Source organism: Chelonoidis abingdonii, chromosome 6 (assembly GCF_003597395.2).
Source record: "Chelonoidis abingdonii isolate Lonesome George chromosome 6, CheloAbing_2.0, whole genome shotgun sequence".
NCBI classification, from domain to species: Eukaryota; Metazoa; Chordata; order Testudines; family Testudinidae; genus Chelonoidis; species Chelonoidis abingdonii.
The window spans coordinates 45724226-45747584 of NC_133774.1; the positions used below are offsets into that span (position 1 = coordinate 45724226).

Below are 23359 nucleotides of genomic sequence, written 5' to 3' on the forward strand. Positions count from 1 at the left end.
AAAAAGAACCAGATGACCAATATGGCTGTCTGCAATTGGTATATCCTTAAGTAATGCTATAGACATAGTTAGTGTTCTTGTGCAATGTACTATCTCTCTCATAGATAGATTTGTATCTCTCATGAGGTTGGTCATAACAAATCTTTATATAACCAGAGATCCATTTTGATAACCTCTGTTGATAACTGAGCCCTATTTCTATCTGCAATGGATACAAATAGCCCAGGAGATCTTCTAAACAGTTTGGTCCTACCTAGGTAGTAGGTTATTGCCTTTTGTACATCTAGACTATGGAATACAGCTTGAGTGACTGGGTGTGGTTTTAGGGGGGAAGTTGTAGATGAATGGTTTGATTAATATGAAATTCTGAAGACATCTTAGGTAAAAATCTTGGATGTCCCCATTGTGACACTTTCTTTCCGATGAATACTGTAAATGGGGAGCAGGGTCTGCCATTAAGTCCCCCAATTCTCCAACCCTTTGGGCATAAGTGAAGGCTGTTTTCAATAAAAAACACATAGCTAGTGATTCAAAAGGGTGTTTCATAAAACAATTAAGTTCTGGGTTAAAGCCTTAGCTTGGAGTAGGATCTCTGATTTGTGGGCAGATATTGGGTAACCCTCTTAGGAATCTTGCTGTAGTTGGGTGAGCGACAAGTGAAAAATTTCCTATTGGTGTGTGAAAAGCTGTTATTGCTGCTAAGTGAACCCTAATGGAATTCATAGAAAGATCCAATGTTTTCAGTTCCAATAGGTAATCCAATACCCTGGAAACAGAAGAACTAGTCGGAGAAATCTGATGACTATTACACCAAAGATAATATTGCTTCCATTTCTGGAGATATTTCTTGTAAATTCTTTTCTACTATTTAATCAAACATGTTGTACCTCTGACGAACAGGATGCCTCTACTGAGATCCCACCATGCTTGGAGCCTTAGAATCTGCAGGCTGGAGTGAAGCGTTGGACCAGCATCCTAGGTCAGTAGGCAAGGACTGAGCTGCAGCCTCCACAAGGGCGAGAGGTCAGTCTGACCAAATAAGGATACCTCCAGACCTATCTTGGCCACATAGGTGCAATCAATTTGACTCTGGCTTGATCTTGTTTGATCTTATTGAGAGCCTTGAATAGTAATGGTGTCAGTGGATATGCATAAAGAAGTGCTTTCATCCATGAGTTGAGGAACACATTTCCTATTGCTCCCCCTTTGGAGCAATACTTGATGCATTTTGTATTGGCTGCCATGGCAAGCAGGGAGCCCTCAGACTAAAAATAACTTGTGGGGACCCTGGAGTTCAGTTCCCATTCATTGTTTAGAAAGATATGTCTGCTGAAGTCATCTTCCATGGTGTTCTGAATACCTGGGAGGTAAGAAGCTGAGATGACTTTGTGTTGACTATGAACTAGTTCCGGAGTTTTATCACTTTGGCACAGAGAGATGGGAACGTGCACGTTTCTGAGAGTTGATATAATACATGCATGCCATGTTGTCTGTTATCATCATTACTGACTTCTGCGTGATTAGTGGTAGAAAGCATTTTTGATGGCTCTCAGTTCCAAAAGGTTGACGTGGAGAAAATCTTGTAGTGACTATTTGCCCTGCACTTAGTGATATCCCAGATGTGGTCCCCAACCCAAAAGTGACGTATTTGATTTTATCGCTATAGTAGGGGGAATCTGCAAGAATGGAACACCTGTATAGGTTTTTGTCGGGTCCTTCCACCAGTTGAATAAATATAGAACCCACTGGGGAACAGACAGTAACCCACCTCGTCTGTATTTGCTTGGTTTGTAAACCATTTGAAGCCATCCTTGTAGACCTTGGAGGTGTAATCTGGCATTCTGCACTATAAAGATGCAAACTGACACGCATCCCAGCAGTTGAAGACAATCTCTTACTGTTACTTGAGGCCTTCTCTGAATCTCTGAGATGAAATTCACTACTGTGAGAAATCTGCTGGACGATAGGTATGCTTTGCCTGTGTGTGCATCCAGGGAAGCGCCTGTAAAACCTAGACACTATAGTGGAGTAAAAATGAACTTTTGGAGGTTTATTTGAAGGCCCAGGCTGTGAAACGGAATACCTAATTTTTGTTGACATGAACACTTCCTGATATGATCTTCCCTGATCAAACAATCGTCTAGATATGGGGAAATAATTGTATTCCAACGACACAAGTGAGTGACAACTACTGCCAGAATCTTTGAAAATACCCTTTGTGCTAAAGATAGGCTGAAGGGAGTACCCTGTATTGGTGGTACTCATTGTTTACTAGAAAACAAAGAAACTTCTTGTGTGAAGGGTGAATAGCAATGTGACAACATGCAAACCAATCTCCTACTTCTAACAAAGGAAATATTGCTGCAAGGGTCACCATCCTGATTTTTTGTTGCTTTGCATATTTGTTTAGAGATCTGAGATCTAAAATTGGTCTCCACCCTCCATTCTTTTTGAGAATCAGGAAGTAGTCTGAATAGAATCTGCTTTCCCTGTATTGCACAGGAACTGGTTCTATTGCTCCTATACACAGAAGAGAGGTCGCCTCTTGCAATTGATTGTGAGAGGGGTTCCTGAAGAGGGATAGGAAAGGGGAATGGGTAGGTGGGAGAGATTTGAAATGGATAGTGTAGCCAGGTGTTATGGCTTCCAAAACCCATTTGTCCAATGTTATATGCTCCCCATGCATCCTGTGGGAGAGGCAGCATCTAAAAGGATGGAAGAGGTGGGTAAGATATTGCAGCCATAATAATTTGTCAATTGGACGGTTGAGACTCTCAACCAAGCCATCAAAACTGTCACTTGGAGGTCAGGAATGGCTGACACAATGTAACTGAAAGAGGTTTCTTTTGAGTGTGTTGATCTCTTGGCTAGGGGTTCAGAGATTCTACGAAACGTTGAATACAGAATTGGGCATGCTCTTTCTGCCATCTGAGACCTATTAAATCTCTTTGTATTTACAGGAGAATAAATCCTTAGGCTCTCAAGTCCTTTAAAGTGTGGAGAGTTGTATCCACTACGTGCACACACAGCTTGCAACTGTCAAAGGGGAGGTCTTTGGCAGACTCTGAACCTCTTGGAAAGTGCAAAAGCTGAACCAAGATACTCTTCCCATGACCACTGCAGTGGAGGTAGACCATGCTGCAGTATCTGCTGCATCCAAAGAGGCATGGAGCAATGTCTTTGCCAGGAGCTGACCTTCTTGTATAAAGGACTTAAACTGGTTCTGATGTTCTTCTAGTAGATGCTCAATAAAAGAATTTAATTTATTATCATTTAAATAGTTGTATTTGGCCGTGAATGCCTGGTGGTTTGCTATCCTGAACTGCAGTGTGGCTGAAGCAAAAGATTTAACCAAAAATACTGAGCCAGTTGTGGTCCTTAATGTAAGGGATGGACTGAGTTATTTTGACTGCCTCATTCATTAATGGCCTCCACTACTAGGGAATTTGGAACTGGGTGAGAAAATAGAAACTCTGATTCCCTAGCTGGAACATACTACTTTTCATTTGCTCTCTTGCAGGTAGGTGGTGGGTAGATGATGTTTGAGAAACCATCGTAGCAAGTCCCATAAGAGCAGCTTTTACTGGAATAGCAAATCTTCATACACATTGAAGTGTGTAAAACAGCTAGGAGTTTCTGATGGGACTTCTGCAGTTTCACTAAGGAAATCTGCAGTGTATCAGCAATTCACTTCTGTTTCTGAAAGTGCCTCAATTCATCTGTGGAGGCATGATAGCTTCGTCAAGTGATGATGAGGAAATATTAGCAAGAGGTGTCACCTCCTTATAGGCCCTTGCCTCTTGCCCCTCCAAGGTCTTCTCAGGCATAGGTGATGGTAAAGGTGGTTGAAGCACATGGGCTCTTCTCTTTTCCCTTCAGTGTTGCAAGAGCCTTGATGTAAGTGGTTGGTAATAGCATGCCCACAGATCCCAGCAAGGCCACTGAGCGGGCCCAAATGGCATTGGTGGAGGAAGCCATCTGTGTTTCTGCCATATGGATGCCATTTGAGGCCTGTAATATGTATAGGAGGTAGAGTGCTGTGTCCTAGAATAGGTAGGGGAACCTGCACCAAAATTTGAGTCTGAGAAGTCCTTTTCCACATTGTCTAAGTGGGGAGAAAGCTGTTCAGCTTGCAGAGTAGATGAGAGTGCATGTGATGCTCTAGATGATAGAGGAGTCAGTGGCAGAGAGGCTTGACACTGACAAACCCATAGCACTTGTTAACAGAGGAAACTCCAGCTCAGGAGATATTATCATATCCTTAGGGCACCTAAACTCTTATGGTACCAACAGTATCAAAGATGAGGCTGAGTGAGTACCTGTGGAAGACGGCTTTGATACCGAAGCAGCTGGTACGGAGCACGTGATATGGGATTCCCTCAGTAGTAGGTAAGTGAGCAGTCTTTGGTATCGATGATTTTCAGGGATGGGCTTGGTCTTTTCAGCCCTGTCTCTGCCACTCTGGGTATGGGTATTGAAACTTGGTACTGAGTCTGCCTTAGATGACTGATTCCTCTTCATCTTTGTGGTATCGGCCTCACTTGGAGCCTGCGTAGAACTCCCCTTGGGAGCTGAGCTCTTGTGAGACAGTGACTGAGCGCTTCTTGGAGATTTGTTTTTTACCTCCTACTGATTAGAGGCAGATATACATGAGGACTTTGGTATCATAGATGCAGTGGTGAGCTGGAGCCAGTTCCCACCGGTTCCCAAGAACCGGTTGCTAAAATTAGACTTCTGTGGAGAACTGGTTGTTAAAGGGCCAGGAGGTGGGCAAAGAACTCCAGTCCACGGACTGGACCATCCTGTTGCTCCCAGGATTACCAGCTGGGGAGGCTGAAGATTCCCAGGCCTCTCCTCCGCTTTCTCCCAGCTGCAGTGTGGCCAGCCGCCGGCACCAGCTGGGCAGTTCAGCTGAGCTCGGGAGTCATCCTGCTGCCACTTTTTGAGTGTCCCGGCAAAGTATGTGTGTGTGTGCGGGGAGGGGGGGGGGAGGAGGTGCTGCAAGATCCAGGGCTGGTCAGAGCGGAGGGGAGGGGACAAGTGGGGCAATTGCCTCAGGTCCTGCAGGGGCCCCTGGCTCCACAAGTATGTCTCCCTCCCGGCCCCTCCCCCCCTTAAATCAGAACTTTTTGTAGGGAATGGGTTGTTAAGATTTTGGCAGCTCATCACTGCATAGATGTAGTCTGTGCTGCAGTACTGCCTACCTGTCTACTGCTCTCCAGTGACCAAGACATCCATGTGGATACAGCACTAGTTGTCCTGGGAGCTCTATGTACAGGGGGGTTCTCCACTCTTGGGGCTGAAGCTGGATATGAAGCTTGCGCCATCATTAGGAGTTTAAACTTATTTTCTCTATTCTTTTGGGCTCTACCCTTGAAGGAAGGGCACATCTTGCACTTACTGGGGACACGAGTATAACCCAGGCAGTGGAGGTGGTGGGAGCATCCACCACTTATCAGAATAGCCTGACAACAGGAGAGGCACCTCTTGATTCCTGCGATGCCTGGCATCCCCAAGCAAAACTGATGAAAATTTAACCCCTAGGAAGGGAAATCTCCTATTTAACTAGCTCTATGAATAAATGGAGGGGGGGCATGTTTTGTTTTTTATGAAAAAAAGAAAAACAAAGGGAACAATTGTTCCAACAACTATATCACTGTAAGATAAGTAACTATAAGGTAGCTATCTGAGAAAAAGCTAAATATTAAAGAACAGGCACACAAAGGCAGTTGTGAAGGAATTTAGGGCAGTTTGCCTGTGCAGCCCCATGTGTGGCACTGCTACCAAAATTCTCTGGATCAATGGGGCAGAGCAAAGGTGCACCTGAAGTGGAGCACCCGTGGGATACTACTCAAAGAAAAGCATGGCTCTAGACTCATTTTGTTTTGCAGAGTTACAGATTCCTAAGATCTGTAACATTTCCTTTTCAAATGAATATGTATATGATCTAGCTAGTTCAGATTATGTCTAAGATCACCATACATCTTTTTTTTTTTTTTTAAAGGCCATCAATAGTCAAGTTAAAATAATACAGCTCATTTCCCCTAACCTACAGTGTCTTCTCAATGATTAGTTAACAGAGATTTTTGAACAAGGAAAAACAAAAGATGTTTTCTCTGAATATGTTTAATGAAATAATCACTTCCAACAACATTTCTTCAACAGCAACCTGGCTAAAATATAGCATATTACAATAGAAAGCATATGAATTTTCATATTTAATGCTTTAAGAAAGTTAGCACGCTTTACAAAAATAATCTTTATTTCTACAAAGAAGAATTTAAATATAGTATGTGTCTCAGGCTTTCCCCCATATTTCTCTCTTGCAATGGCAAACACCTAGCTGAAGTGTTGGTAAAATCGCTGCTTCGATCTCTCTTTCTTGTTTCCCAGAACCTGGGTTTACAACATTAGAAAGTAGGTTACAGCCAATTTAAATAGGCTGTTACATGTAAAATTCTACCCCTTGATCTGCACTCTTGCTCTCTGATCCACCATACAGGTCCATATGGCATATTCTGCACTTGTAATATTCAGTAAAGATTGCAGTACAATTTTTAAAATGCCTTCATTTGGTTTACCACTCTCCAATGTCCATATGCTTTTGTCCTCCTAGCAAACTTCCCCTTCCACATCTTTAGTGGTCCTTATGTTTTTTAACCTGCCTCCTTATCAGCATCTCATTAAAGCACACATCTGTGGCTTTACATTAGCCCACTACACTAAACCTTTAATTCTCTCTATTACCTCTGCACCGCAGATAAGAGAAAGTCAATGCAGTTTAGAGAGGGGGAATTTTGGCCACACAATATGCATTACCTTTAAAACATATAGATCCAGGTATTTCTACTACAGAGTCATGACTGAGAGACTTCATTCTAAAAGGTTCATTACTATCCACAAGGTATGTAGTGTTACAGATTCCACAGTACTGTCTACACAAAATGAAAATTCTAGATGTGTTAGTTTTAAAAATCTGAAATGCAGATAATTCAATCACTTTAATAGCTCTGTATTTTAAAAGAAGCTTAACTGCCAGCCCTTAGCTCAGTTGCTAAGAGATGAGCTCACTACTATTTTAAACTCCAGAAGATCAAACCAACCTGCTTAACTCAATATCAAGATTGTATTTGTTAACAGAGAGTTGCGCTAATTAATTTTAGCTTTCTTTGAAAAATAGCTGATTTTAAAGAGAAGTGCTTATAACCACTCAGGGTTTTAGCATCTTCCTTATTTGGCCGTTAATGGAGATCTTTAAATAAAGCAGCAATAAAGCTATAAACTAGCAATGAAAAGTAACTGTCCAGCTTGTTACACATGCACAAGGGAAGCAAAAGTGTGACACTAAATGGGCCAAATCCTCTCATACACTTTAATGAAAGTACCTCCTGGAGTAAGACAAGAGGGATTTGGCCCTTTTGTTCTTTTTGGTGATTTACTTGTGCACTCTTATCTTCAGGAATAGTTTAGACTCTCATGCAGTCATTTGTAAATAAACATATGGGGCCCAGTCTTGCAGTCCTGAGTCCTGAAACTTCAGTGGGAGTTTTATAAAAATATGTTCTGCAGGCACAGACCCACAGCTATGACAGACACTTCCTTTTCCCCAGAGATGCTCCTGACTTAAGCCTCAAAAGATGCTCTGATACTATGGTGATGAGAGCTATACAAACATCTGTGTAACGTCTTATGCTCCTATATAAAACATGCTATTAGCTGAAACAAGGAAAAATCTTTGACTGACTGTTTTTAAAGCAAGAGATGGAAATGTGAATGGAAAGAAAATCTCACCTTTTTAAAGATAAAATAATCAACATTTATTTATTAAGCACTGGCAGTAGATAAATCTAGAAAGTATCCATGTAAATAGTAACTTTATATATGGCATTTAATTAATAGTACAGATAAGAAAATATACATGTATAAGAAATAACTGCATGATGATTCCTTAATATAATGTAATCAGCACATAACAGACAACTGTGTGTGTTATGGGAGTTGCATGTAAACTATTTTTTCCTCTCGTTTTAGTCTACATAATAATATTTGTATAATTTCAGTGGGGCTTCTTGGCTTTATGAGTTTGAATTTTGATAGGTCTAGTTGAGGAAACATAAGGAAAACAGGCAGATAACTAGTACATGGTTACAGATAACCTTAATTAATTTTACCTGAAGATGCAGTTCTGCTCTGAAAAGTTTCTCTGAAAATGGGTGTGTGAGATGACATATTTATCATGTCCCATGATCCAAGTCTGCTAAGCACCTCTCAGGAGGATTTTAGCCCCTCACAGGACTGGAATATGTAATATGTACTTGACTTACAAGCAGAAAGATGATTTTTCTCATAGTCAGCCCTGCAAACTCAGATTAGGCTCTGAAAGTCATACTGGGTTCACTCCTCCTTGTGCCTTCTCACCTGAAATAAAGATTCTGCAAGGCATATTATGCCCCTAGTTACATCTGTGCAATCCCCTGGTCTTGTGGATTTGTAAAGGTATAGCTGATCGGAATTTAGCTACCACATCTGTTGATGCATAATACATAATAGACTCCAGTTATTAACATCACTCATCATTAACAGCATTGATTCTGCAGGGTTAGCCACAATAAACCAAAAATAAGTGAACATGTATTTTTGTCAGTAAAATGAGCAGATGCATCTCTGAATACACTCAGGCAACATACATGCTGTTTAAGAAGGTGCCATTTATACACAGTCATTTTTCAGAGTAGAATAATACTTTAAACTATACATTTTTCACCTGATGACTTAACTATAATTGGGACAATTCTTCCGTTTGGGGGGAATCTCTGCTTCATTCCCCACATGTTGTGCCTCATGAGGAACTGCAGTGAGATGTGGTCCGTGACCAGAGAACGCTACCCTCTGGTATGCAGAACATAAGCAAAAATATCTCCGTTACAATGAACTTTGAAACTCATTTGCACAACACACTGTTGAAGGCAGAATAGGGCCTTTACTTTTCCTGGCGGGTCAGGTAAATAATCTGATAGGATCTAGCTTCTTTATGCAGATTAGTGATTCTATAACATGTATTGCTATTTTCAAAATCCAAATTAACCCTCAACCTATCTGAAGTCCCAGTTTGTGAATGATTTTGGAAGAGGGAAATTCCAAATGTATCTAACTTCACTTTAGTCTTTATATGCTATTAAAAAAAACAACCCAACCTTACAGTGGCAATAAGAATGTGTAGCTCACTCATAAACCAAAGGAAACATCACAATAATGGGGATTTAGCACCTACATGTCATAAATTAGGCTTGGTGATTGATACCATAATCAAATTCCATAATCCATAATTGCATCTGACAAAGTGGGTATTCACCCACGAAAGCTTATGCTCCAATATGTCTGTTAGTCTATAAGATCCCACAGGACTCTGTCACTTTTTACAGATCCAGACTAACACAGCTACCCCTCTGATACATAATCCATAGTGTATTTTTTTCTTTCTTCCATTACATATTTCGAAAATAAGGTCTCTCTAGATCATCTTTAGAACAAAGAAATTTAAACGTAAGTGATGTTTCCCTTAAAAAAAAAAGTACTGACTGCAACAGAAGAAGAAATTATTACTCATAGACACGCCTGCCCCCATATGCTCTGCAGTGCACTCTTAAAAGCAAGTTCTATTTGATATATACTATTACAGGCTGACATTGAAATGAAGCATTTAGGTTTTTTTCTGGAATAGAAAGGCCTAAGTGAGATTTGCAGATCAATACTATCTATACTAGTGAGAGTCCCATTCAGAACTTGATTTTGACAATAGAAATTAATGATCATCTCTTATAGTCAGGCATATATTCTTACTTCCAAGCACAAGGATTTATGGACCTAATCCAAGCCCAGTGAAGCTAACGGGACTCTTTCCAGTGCATTTAGTGGGTTTTGGCTCAGGCTAAATATTAACTAATGCTAATAACAGCTGCAAGTGCAAATCCTCATGCCTCAAGATAAAAACACACCTCAGAGTATTTCGAGCATCCTTAGTTTCTTACTGTTGCATTGCCTTGACTCAGAAGTGCACCTGTGCAATGATAAGCATGGAATGATGAACAGACTGCATACACATATTGCATAAACTCATTAACATTTGGAAAAATGTCTCAGCAACTACCAGCTGAGCTAGCAGCCTATGCATAAAAAATAATCCACACAGCTATAATGCATCATTAAACAAAAACATCCTCAAGAATATTAGCAATTTATTTACTTGGATCTTGTTTTTGTATAGGTACCTATTAATCACAGTAGCCAGAAAAATAGGTGTAACAAGCCCCAACATCTTGATTCAATACATTGCATAGCAAAAAGCAAGAATGACTATATTTTATACTCAAACTTGCACCAGAAGCACATTCTGGTAAATAAATTCTAGGAGCTCTTCTCTGCCCTGTAGTCACAAAAGCAAATACAATAAGCCAGTAACTGCATCTCTAGGTTCTTAAGGGCAGCAGAGTTTACACTGCGTACTGCTGTGTTTTGGCAGATCATATTGTGGGATTTCAACATCTGTACTTCTTGTAAATTTGGTAAATCTCTAACCAATATGTATGCTTACAAGTCTTGGGCAATGCATTTTATTTACCATGTGCTTTGTTCTGACTATCCAAGCTAGGCTGAGCTTCCAAGCTTTGTTCAATCAATATTAATTAATGTGGACCAGATTAGTAATTGAGACTAGCATTATGCAAAAAATAAACACTGACAGCTCAAAAAACAAAAGTATCCAACATCAGAGGGGACATCAAATATGTATAACGTGCTCCCCATTTCTTATAGACAGTTCCTGACAGCTGCAAAAAAAAATGTATATAACCCAAGAACTAATTTTTTTTAATCAACATGCTTTTCACCATTTAAATATATTTATCCTTTTCCTACCAGCATTCAATGTTCTATTGCATTCTCTCACACGTGGTACTTTGAAACAGGTCAATAAAATAGACATTTACACACATTTTAGTAATCTGTACTGCATTATTCTTGAATTATTGGTTAAATTAAGGTTATCCACATACTTCACAGAAAACATATAGACTGTTTGAGAAATCCTGGCCACACTGAAGCCTATGAGAATTTTGCCATTCACAACAATTAAGTCAAGATTTCATCGTGTATGTGGATGAGTAGAACCCTTACTTAAATTTATAAATCCAGAGGGCTAAATTCTGCTATCATGCACATGGATTTAACTGAAACAAACTCTGGCCTAAAATCTACTAGGGAGAATCACAGCTTCATATGATGTGTCGCATGCTGGATTTTGCATTTGTTTCACTAATTTGCTTTGAAGAGGTATAAAGTCACAGGTGGGCAGATAGTTCTATATTTATTTTGTATCCGACTTGTTCATCTGTTTTAGATATTTCCAGAGTTATTTGGAATATATTACTAATGAAAGATGCTCCAGATCTTCTGTTTTCAGATAGAAGTATGCAAATAACAAAAGCATAGAGATATACCGGTATACTGCTTAGAATCAACCCATAACCATGGCTTCTTACGTTTGACAGGTCTAGCTTTTGCAGTAGGCAAATGGCAAAATCCTCATCAAATCTAAATTTTGGACACAGCTTACTTGTAAGTCCTGTAAACACATTTCACTTTTTGGTGCTATGCACATAGGCATCCAAGGTCAAAACTGAAGTTTAAAAATGTAAATATAAAAATACTGTTCCCTCCCATTTAGCTAAATGGCCTGGGGGACATCTGAACATTTTGGATAACCAAGTGTTCAGCTAAATGGAAGTGCTATTTTGAACACAGGACTACATGGGGGACACACTGGATTTGGACAACTAGGATTTTTGGATAAAGGGAATATGGATAACTGGAATTGTACAGTACATCCGGGAACCCTATCAAGTAGTCCTTCAAAACAGACAGAGATCTTGTATTTGTATAATTGGAACCATTTTGAAAAAGCCTTTGATCTAGAAGGGCTATTATAATGCTACCTGCACAACAATGAATGGTTATAAACAAGGCTCTGTTTTGTTATTTGTAAATATTGCCTGAAAGATTCTAGTTTGTCACAAAAAGTGTTTTTGGTTTTCTTTGCCATTCTTGCTCTCCTTAACCCTGATTTGTCCACCCTGGAATACATCATGGCATTGCTGATGAGTGAAGCTAACCTTGGCTTGCGGGACACAGCTGCCCTGCAAGGATGCAGCGATGACAAGTAGTAGAGGACATTACGGATACAATAACTGGAAAACTGGGATTTGCAGGTTTAGTTTCATTTTCATAAATATTTTCTGAATTTAGCTATTAAAAGCTCAATCCTGTATTGTTTCTGCACTCAAATCTCCAGTGAAATCATTGGTTTTCTGGGCACTCTAGGAATGCACACAGCCTACACCTCTGACCTAGCCTCGTAGCCTCTCTCCTTCTATTCTATTTTTCTGCTTTTCACCTCCCTCGGCCCCTTCAGCTCTGATAATATCATCACCTTCAATGCCCCCTTTTTGTTACTTTTCCACACCATCCCCTGCACACACATGGAACACTCTCCCCTCTCCCAAGCCAACAAGCCAGCTGAATCCTTCTGTCGATTCAAAAGATTCCTTCGGATGCACTCCTTCCAGGATGCTCCCAGTGAGCCAGGAATAATATTTAAAAGCAAAAAAGCACTTTTAATTGACTCATCAAGATGTGCACAGGCTTAAACTAAATGACTGTGTGATCTTGTCATTCTCACCTTGTCTATCCCTGGGTATTTGTTACAACTGTCACTGCACCAAAATCAGAGCGTAAATCCTATGGGACATGGAGCATGTCTTACTATTGCTTTGTGATGCCTTTAGTACACTTTTAGATGCTGCTAAAATAAAACAAATAAAATAGACTGCAGATTGGACACCAACCGTGATCTTGACAAGCAGAAACCTAAAGTGTAATTAATTAAAAAATTATTTTCAACAGCAACTCCTCTCAGACATGTGAAACCCCACTTACTTCAGAGGGTACCGGGGATTAAATGAGATGAGAAGTGAGCCCAGTGAGGAACCACAAGGATGGGCAGCATGCATCACATTGCCTGCCATCCCTTAAGGTCAATACACACCAGGGGTTCACAGGGCTTCATTGGCACCACCACCAGTGAATCTGGCCAGGAGAGGAAGGGCCCATAGCACTGATTTGTAAAGTGATTTGAAATACAGTTCTAACTAACACTGGCCAGGGTTCACACCAGAATATAGCTCTGCTGGCAAATGTTTAATCACATTCCGATGCCATCTTTGTCTTCTTATCTAGCAATTTCTAGCAAACTCATCACAATAGCCCCCAAGCATTGCAGCTTGCTAACTAGGGCCCAATGCTAGTGGAGACAAAGCTCAAATGGGACAAAAAGACAGAGTAGAGCAGAGGCAAGGAGATCATCTACAGGGAGTTCTATAAGTGTGAAACTGGGTAAGGTAAGATCAAAGGCAACAGCAATTATGTCACAGATGAAAAAGGGACAATTCACAGGAAGGCTGATGACAATTTTACTCCAAAGTCGCAGGCTATAGGACCCTATCTGTCCTTTAAGCCATCCAGGCAGTAATTTTAGGACCAGAAATGCAAGCAACACTTTGGACTCCAAAATTGCACATGCATATTTTTGCTGAACATCTATTCATATTACAAGAGGCATTTGTGCACACAAATCAAATAACTGCAACTGTCTGAACAATGCGGATGGGAAATGTTGAGTCTATGGATTCAAAACGTGTGTGAGCAATGTTGGAGGCTAGTTTGAGGCTGGCTTGAAAATGTTGCCCCTTTGATCTTATTTTCTCTGCCCATTTATTTTTGTAGAAATGCAGATTTCTAAAGCTCAAAGAGAGAAGCACTTATCTCATATACAAGATCATCATCAAACATAAAAAAATTCAGCTAATATTGTAATTGTTTTCTATCGTAGTAAAGACTGCAGTTCCTGTTCATGAATTTATCTTTCCCCGTCCCAATGCTCGGTTCTAATATACACTTTTTCCCTGTAGAGAATAACTCATTATATACCACAAGATACATACTAAGTGGGAGAGAGTCTATTATCCTCTCCATGCACAGAGTGCTATGTGTATAATTACAATTAGTGTTGATGTGTGGGAGAATGGTGTGGGTAACATTTGCTAAGAGAAAAATAGATACCTTCTCCCCACCCCCCGAAAAATTATAACGGTTTGTCTTCCAGATAGTTTGAAAGCAAGAGATTAGCTGTGTTTTACAAACTCTGGCAGCTCCATTCCTGTGTGCAGGTTAAGTACACCAGCTTTCTCCAGAGCAAAGGCAGGGTGAGCAGCATTAGTAAATCTGTGCCTGATGGTGAACAGAGCTAGTCCTCTCTCTGCATTGAAGAATGAAAGTCTCCCAGCATTATAATCCAGCAAAATGCCAACCCTGGCTGGCTGTTCCGTCATGTAAACATCATTCATTACACCATGGTGGAAGAATTTATAAATGAAACTGTGGAGAATGGGAAATAGAAACAAAATGAGAATCCATGATGCCATTAATCAGAAATAAACTACCACCATTTATTTCCCAGCCATTAACAAATTGCTGCCTCTCGTACACTTTGCACAATGCAGTTCACACACTGAAGGAGATCTCCAAGAAGTGTGAAACTTACTACACGTCTAAGCTGACGTTATTTCATAATACTACTTTCTACACTCTGAACTCTTACACTAGCCCCTCAGCATTTCAAAGAACTCTCTTTCAGGAGAAAGACACCCATTTTGATCTTCATCAATGCAACCTTCGTTCTTTTCCGGCCTCTGGGCCCAGTTATGGCGTCATGGGGCTTTGAGGATGCTCAGAGCCTCACAAAATCAGGCCCTACTTATCTCAAATGCTGCATTTAGTTGATTGTTGCTAATATGCTCAGATTTAGGATTAAATAAAAAATGTACTCCCCAAAGGTTGCCACTTTACTTGAACCTGTAGTATACTCATGTCCTATAAATAGGACTACGATTTTGGCTTATAAATTTTTAGTAAATTTCATGCCAAAGGTGCAGGGGGAAATAGATAAGTCACAGAAAGGAGAACAAGCTTACCCCGCTCTCACTCCACAGCAGCAGTTCTGTCCCACAGGCCTGGGCCCAGCTCCCCTTGCTGGGCGTTGCAACCTGGCACATGGGGTCGTACCATCACTTGAGTTTGGCCCATCCACAGCTTTGTAGGTAGAGGGGCAGATGGGCCAAACCTGAGTGGTGCTGAACCCTGTGAGCCAAGCCACACCACCACTTGGGCCTAATCAAATGTCTTTATATAGCCATTTCCAAGATTGCACTGACTCCATTCATGTTCAGGATTTCCGTAACCACAGTGACCATCATGACAAATCATAGCCCTACCTATACAGCCCTAAGTGACCTGGGACTGTCCCTTTCCCCATGCCACAGCTGCAGCCGACAGGGGCACTCAAGCTGGATCCCCCTCATTATAAAAGAGTGGAAGGACTGGCAGAGCGTGCTTTGTGTGATCTCCAGGACTCTGCAACTTGCTCCATCCTCCAAAAGTGACCTTCTGCACATGCTCCAAAAGCCTTTTTTGATAGGGTTTAGCAAGAGGGTTGAGGTTATGTCCTCAGAACCTTGTATGTGATCCACTTGCTGGTTGGACTGAATTGGGTTCATTTGTGCTTGATAAATGTTTGTTTTTTAATGCTGCCAGATGTGCTAAGCTGCTGTCAGACTAAGTGTCAAGTACTTTTATAGGTATATTTTTAATTATGACTTAAATCTGAAGAAATAAAAATAAACAAAGATGTCTTAAACCATGTATAAAAACGTAACTTTGCAAGTACCTAGACTCACTCAACTTTACCTTGTTTGTGTAGAACAATAACATATGCACCAAGAAGTATCATCCTGCCCCAGGTTGCTGCCTTCTGGTGTAGAGTTATAGCAGATTCCAATCCGGTAGCCTTTGCAGCCAGTGACGGTGGTTTCCCAGTAATGAAGACCACGAGCTGGCAGCAGCTCACCCAGGACAGATGGAATTCTATGAACGAAGAGAATACAGCAAAGCCAGTATTTCAGCATAGCGACTGCATAATGTTCTTTCCATCGCTTATAGTCACATCATGTGGCTGCATTTTATATTGCTTAGATAGTAACTTCACCCTCCTAACTGAAGCTTTTCAATATAAAAAGCTTAGTTACTTTTAGCAAAAATCCTCTCTGATTCTACCTGCACATTATGGTAAACTTGCCATGAGAATTTAAAACTATTAAACATTATAGAAAGCCATATGAGGTCCAGTAAAAGACACACAAGGACGTAGAATAACATTTTCAAAAGTGCCTGGCTGATTTAGAAGTCCCATTCTCAAAAGAGACTTAGGCATTATGGGCTGGTCCACATTAAAAAGTTTTGCCACTTTATTATATGTACAGTTAGATTGAAAAAAAACCCTAGTATGTTGGTATAAAAGTGCTTGTACCAATGTAGATTACTGAGGTTCAGGAAGCCAAACAAGCTATATCTGTATGAACATCTTCTATGCAGGTATAAATGCACCCACACTAGGGTTTATACCAGTATAACAAAAAGATCACATCCCTAACTGACATAGATATACTGGTTTAAATTTTCTAGTGCAGACCAGCCCTCAGAAGTCCCTTTTGAAAATGAGATTTAGGCTAAGTGACTTAGGGGAAGTTTATACTTAAAACCCTGCATTGGTGCAGCGGTGTCACTGTAGCACTTTAATGGAGATGCTGTCAGTCAACAGGAGAGAGCTATAAAGAAAGAATAGTGAATATTCCTTATGAAAGGAAAGTAAGATGACCAGCCATTTTTAACCATGGTTAATATGGCAATAAAATCACAAATCAGTTCTTCTTGGGGCAATTTTCAAGACAGAAAGGGTCTTGAAGATCCAGAGAACTGAGCATGAGCCAAGACAAGGGCAGAACCAGTCACTCCAGTATGTAGCTTATTCTCTGAATTCTTATCTCTCAAAAACATGGTGACTGGGCAATATAACAAAATTCAGTGTTGATAAGTGCAAAGCAATGCACTTTGGAAAGCATAATCCCAACTATCATACAAAATGATGGGGTCTAAATTAGCTGTTACCACTCCAGAAAAAGATCTTGGAGTCAGTGTGAATAGTTCTCTGAAAACATCCACTCAATGTGCAGCGGCAGTCAAAAAACTAACAAAGTTAGAAACAATTAGGAAAGGGATAGACAATAAGACAGAAAATATCAGAATGCCATGGTACAGCTACATCTGGAATACTGCTGGCAGGTCTGCACTTCCCATCTCAAAATAGATATATTAGAATTGGAAAGAAGTACAGAGAAGGGCAATAAAAATTATTAGGGATATGGAACAGCTTCCATTCAAGAAGAAATTGAAAAGACTGGGACAGGTCAGTTTAGAAAAGAGACAGTTAAAGAGGGATAAGATAGAAGTCTATAAAATCATGAACAGTGTAGAAAAAATGAATATGAAGGTGTTATTTACCCCTTCACATAAGACAAGAACCAGGGGCCATCCAGTGAAATTAATAGGCTGCAGGTTTAAAGCTAACATAAGGAAATACTTTTTCACACAACACACTTTTGAAGGCCAAAAGTATAACTAGGTTCAAAAAAGAATTAGATAAGTTCATGGAGGATAGGTCCATCAATGGCTATTAGCCAAGATGGTCAGGGATGCAACCCCATGCACTGGATGTCCCCCTAAGCTTCTGACTGCCAGAAGCTGGGACTGGATCACTCACTAATTGCCCTGTTCTGTTCACTCCCTCTGAAGCATCTGGCACTGGCCACTATCAGAAGGCAGGGCACTGGTCTGAGCCAGTATGGCCATTTTTATGTTTTTATCAGTTTAATTTTCAGTGGACGTTTCTCAGTGCAGCTTTAACCTCTTTACAACAATAAAAACGGTATTAGACTAACAGACATTATTATGTTGTATTTTCTCTTCCATCTGGCCTCAGTCTTATTAAGGTATCTGAATAAGCCAGTTTGATGGTTTCTTCATTTGAGGATACAATGTTTTGTTACCCTTCTCTTCCTCTCTTAATATTAAATGTTAGAATATAATATTTTTAGAGTGTCTATTTTGATAGTATTTTGTATCTCACTCTCCCAACCTTCCAGTATTGGAGCAGAGTGTTCTAATATTTTGAGCTGTAATGGACAGGCACTACACACATCTAATTTACTGATGTGAGCCAGCTACGTTGCACAGCTCCAGGACCACGGACTGTCTCGCATAAATTAGAACCGCTTTCAGGATGCCTCAGCTTACACCAGAGACCACACTGGGATATGAGAGCATAAATGTGGTTGTTTATGCCAGTTGAACCACATAATCTGGTCCATTTCATCATCTGTATTGATAGTGCCTAGCATATTGTTGTTGCTACCGGAATGCAAATAATTTAATTAGTAATACAATAACAAATCATAACATCAGTGCTATTTTTTCTGAAACATTCCCTTGATACCTCTGTTTTAAAAAAAACAAGGTGTTTTCTAAAGTTCCGTAATAATTTATTATAGGGTTTTTTTTTAAAAAAAATCAACTGTCATAAGCAAATATCGTATGAGATAGGTCAGTGTTTCTCAAACTGGGGTCGCCACTTGTGTAGGGAAAGCCCCTGGTGGGCCGGGCTGGTTTGTTTGCCTGCCCCGTCTGCAGGTCTGGCCGATTGCGGCTCCCACTGGCTGCAGTTCGCTGCTCCAAGCCAATGGGAGCTGCTGGAAGCGGCACGGGCCAAGGGACTTACTGGCCACTGCTGCCAGCAGACCCCATTGGCCTGCAGCAGTGAACCATGGCCAGTGGGAGCCGCGATCAGCCAGATCTGCGGATGGGGCAGGTTAACAAACCGGCCCAGCCCACCAGCAGCTTTCCCTACATAAGCAGCGACCCCAGTTTGAGAAACACTGAGATAGGTGCTGTTTTATAAATCCAAATAATGAAATAAATTGGTGAGACCACAAAACAAGTATCATTTTAGGTTTGTGACTGTGATTGTTTTCACTTCACAGCAGTGCTAAAATTGAAGCCCTATCCCTTTCAGTTTCTAGAAAAGCAGGGCTTGTCTACACTTACCGGGGGATCAACGCATGGCGACTGATGCATCAGCGGTCAATTTAGTGGGTCTAGTGAAGACCAATAGGGCTGCTAAATTGACCGCAGATCACTCTCCTGTCGACTCCTGTACTCCATGAGAAGCACAAGGGGAGTCAACAGGAGAGCATCTCCCGTCGACATAGCGTAGTGTGGACCCCAGGGTAAGTAGATCTAAGTATGCCAACTTCAGCTACGTTATTCACATAGCTGAAGTTTTGTAACTTAGATTGATCTCTCCCTTAGTATAGACAAGGCCTCACTCTCTTATGCAGGATGAGGCAGATTCTTGCTTTCATTGAAGACGTATTCTTTTCCCTCCTAAAGCAGTTCAATTTTTTTTTCTCCTCCACCCTATATAATCATCTACAGCTGTGTAAAGTGGGTGTAAAATGTAGCCATTTGATTAATCATTTTGCATCCACTTGGTACAGGGGTAGATTACACAAGGTACAAGGCAATGAAGCTTGACCAAACATAGGTTTTGCACTGATTTAAATAAATCAGTAGAAAAATAACTTAAACTGGTGCAGCTTCCCAGTGTAAACTCAGTTATACCATAACAGGGTGTTGCACCAATTTCACTAAATGTTTTTTCTACCATTTGAGTTACATTGGTGCAAAAACTGGATGTAGATAAGCCTGAAGAGTCAGGCCCCATATCGAGACATCAGAACTTTCATGCTCAGGATTCTGATACTTACCCAGTGAATTTAGTTCTCTCAGGAAGGCATATCACAGTTCCATCAGATGACACTTGCAAAGCAGGATGAGCTGTGTCACTCATCACATGAAATCTAGTTCCTGTTATTATTCATAACAAAGAAACATACACCAGTTCAGGGATGACTACAGTGCTAATTTGAAATGAATCATAAAATACCAAACAATATAACAACATTTACTATTTTCTAAACAAGACACAGCAGCAAGAATGAGTTTCTCTTAGAGAAGGGCAGAGTCCGAATAGTACACCCTTAAGTGCAGCTACTCTTCTCTTGAAATTCAGATCTGGATCTGAACGTGGCAGCTTGGATCCATCTTATTTTCACAAAAGGAGGAGGTGGTGTATGCAAGTGGTAAGCCTTAAATCAGGGCGACACCTGTATCAGCAGTGTTTTCCCTGCTTTCACCCTCCCACACATAAAATAATTATACAGCAAGAGCAGCAGTGGCTACCGGCATTGACAGCCAATTTTATTTATGTAGCATCTTCTAGCATAACTATGAAAGTTTCACAAAGGGGAACCCAGTAGCTTTCAACTTTAATAACTTTCTTCACTAATCTATCATGATCCAGTTCCCCACTAGACTAGCACAATCATAAATACGGCCTAACTACATAGACCTCCAGGTGAATCTGCCATAGGCACTCTCACACTCAACAATAAAAATAAGACAACTACAGATATCCTGGAAAATTGTAGGACTTCTTTACGTAGGGTTTGCTGCTGTCATTGTTCTCTGCATTTCTTTACTAATTTTATTGCCACAGTGTTCTGTGTCCATCAAAATCTTTTTCATTAGTAATGGGTAATGTTATGCCAAAGAAGGCAAAGACTCCCAAGTGCTTAGGGTAGTTCAAAAACTCTTTGGGCAACACAGAGATCCCTGGTATTAAAAAAAGTTTTGAAGTCAATCAATTATTTTTCAAAACACAGTTCTTGAAGTTTGAGCCTGCCGTAATGTATCTCCTGCTAAAACACTGGACTAAGTTGTTGTTTTTTAAAATCCACTCACAAACTTTTAGTTATGTTTCAGATCATTCTGTATAATTTTGAATAGAACTTTTTATTAGGAAATGTGTTGCCAAGGTAAAAAGAAAAATCCCTAAACATATCCAGGTAAGGCCCACAAGGGGCTGAAATGCAAAGATGAGTTTCTGTCAACTGTTGAATTCACTAGAGTTGCATAGGTCTAATGAGGGCAGAACTTGGTATTGTTTTAGGAGTTTTACATTCACAGAAGTTGTACAAAACTCCAGTACCTGAAGAATACTGGATAGTTTCCAATGGTCCTGATACCACTTATACCAGCTTTACACTGGCATAACTCTATTAAATTCAGTTGAATTATTCCCAATTTACACTAAAGGTCAGTCAAATCAGAAGCAGGCCCAGTATGTCACAATGAATGGGTTACTTTTGGAAACTAAATTTCAGCATTAAATTCTGGGGCAATTATGCCTCCTTTGAGTGTCCTGCCACTCTGCTCCATTGTTTTGATGTCAGAAAATGCAAATCTACCTTTCGTTGAGATAAGGGCAGCTTCACTCTGTTCACTTGTCCCAGATGAGTTGGCAGCTCTCACATAGAAGAAATAATTCACATTGGGCTGCAAATTAACTTGCAGTTCAGGCTTTTTTATTCCAGCAAAAGATCTAGAAAAATTCAACAATTTTTACAATTGAAAATGCAAACTAAAACTATCACGAACAAATTAAAATGACCTCTTATACAAACAGCTAAGTCATTTCAGCTATGTAATACTGTACTTGGATATTACAGTGATTGGCACTGTAGGAAAACCTGAGGTTGTATGGAAGCGTAGACAGATAAATCTTTTCTTCAGATTACAGATGGATTTTGCCATTTTACCTACGACATTTTCCCTCGCTTTACTGGCTTCAAAATGACTTGAGTCTCTATTGCCTTGCACTTTATGTAATTATTTATACCTATGTAAACCAGGTGTAAAATTCAACTAATCTGATTTAGTAGCATTTTAAACACACTTTGTGCTCAGATTGCACAGATGGAAGTGAGTATACATAGTGCAAGGCAGTGGAGAATCAGGACCAGGGGCAGCTCTAGACATTTCGCCGCCCCAAGAACAGTGGCATGCTGTGGGGGGCACTCTGCCGGTTGCCAGGAGGGTGGCACGCAGCTCCAGTGGACCTCCCACAGGCGTGGCTGCAGAGGGTCCACTGGTTCCGCGGTGCACTGGTCCCATGGCTTTGGCGGACCTTCCGCAGGTGTGCCTGTGGGAGGTCCACCGGAGCCGCCTGCCACCCTCCTGGCGACCGGCAGAGCACCCCCCAAAGCACACGCTTGGCATGCTGGGGCCTGGAGCCACCCCTGATCAGGACCCCTAATTTTCATTGATCTTCCCAGTAAAACATACATGTTGCCAGGTGAACGAGTTAAACAAACAGAATCTGCAATAAATACAGCTGCATATGAGAACACATGGTTGGTATGACCAGGCTATTTAAATACAGATTTCAACTGTGTGTGTGTCTTTACCATCCCTAATTTCTATGATCCCACAGTATGTCAGACAGGCAAATGCAGTTTGCCACGCAAGTCCATTATTATTAATTTATCTACACTGTTTTTCTGCAGATGTCCCACAAGAGAGCAGTACAAACTGAAGAATGATCAGTGCTCTTCCACTAGGATTTTCACATGCACATCTGAGCCTTGTTTATCAGTATGAGCAAAATCTCGCAGTCATTACACGTTTTTCATGAAGGCAAAACTCCCTTTAACTTCAAAGGGAGCTTTGTGTCCATAAAGATTGCAGGATTGCACTCTATGTGCAATTTATTTCACTTCTCCATTGTATGCGTTTTACAGTGCCTTTTGTCATGAAAAAATTGAGAAAAAAAATCATTATGTCCTTCAAAGATGTTTCCAATTTGAGTGAACTTCAAAGGGGGGAGGGGGTTTAAGCTCATCAGGACTAAAACAAACCTTGTTAAAGAAATAAGCATGCAAATCCCAAAAGAGATGCAGTAAATGCAGAATCAGGTAACCCAAAGTTGATGAAGATTGACAGACTGTATCACTATCAAGTAAGTGATAAAGACCCTGATTCAACAAGGTACTTAAGCATGTGCCTGTCTTTAAGCAGGTGAATAATCGTATTGGTGGATCATCCCGGAAAGGCTTTGTGGGAGAACTGTGACAAGAGGATGGATGACTAAAGAGAGGGTGGTCTCATAGAGAAGAAAGACTGGTCTGAGTATAGGAGCAACATGGATAAAGGCATGATGAGAGTACAAGAAGAATACAAAAGAAGCACTCTGGAGGCAGGTTAAAGTAGAATAAAAGGAGCAAGGAAGGAGAGACAGCCAAGACTCAGGCCTGGTCTACTCTACGCGTTTAAATCGATTTAAACAGTGTTAAATCGATTTAACGCTGTACCCATCCACACTACAATGCTTTTTATATCAATATAAAGGGCTCTTTAAATCGATTTCTGTACTCCTCCCCGACGAGAGGAGTAGCGCTAA

The 23359-nt window shown here is 40.6% G+C and overlaps 1 protein-coding gene across 1 annotated transcript in view; it reads right to left on the reverse strand.

Moving 5' to 3' along the window:
* Positions 1-12227: 12227 nt before the first annotated feature.
* The window catches only part of LOC116816070 (cardiomyopathy-associated protein 5), a 50450-nt gene continuing 39318 nt past the window's right edge, over positions 12228-23359 (reverse strand). Inside the window, exons 9-12 of the mRNA XM_032765012.2 lie at positions 21369-21502; positions 19827-19926; positions 15856-16032; positions 12228-14487 (exon numbers count right to left, since the gene is read on the reverse strand). Coding sequence (XP_032620903.2) covers positions 14235-14487; positions 15856-16032; positions 19827-19926; positions 21369-21502 — 664 coding nt within the window. The 3' untranslated portion in view covers positions 12228-14234. The remainder of the gene's footprint in view (positions 14488-15855; positions 16033-19826; positions 19927-21368; positions 21503-23359) is intronic.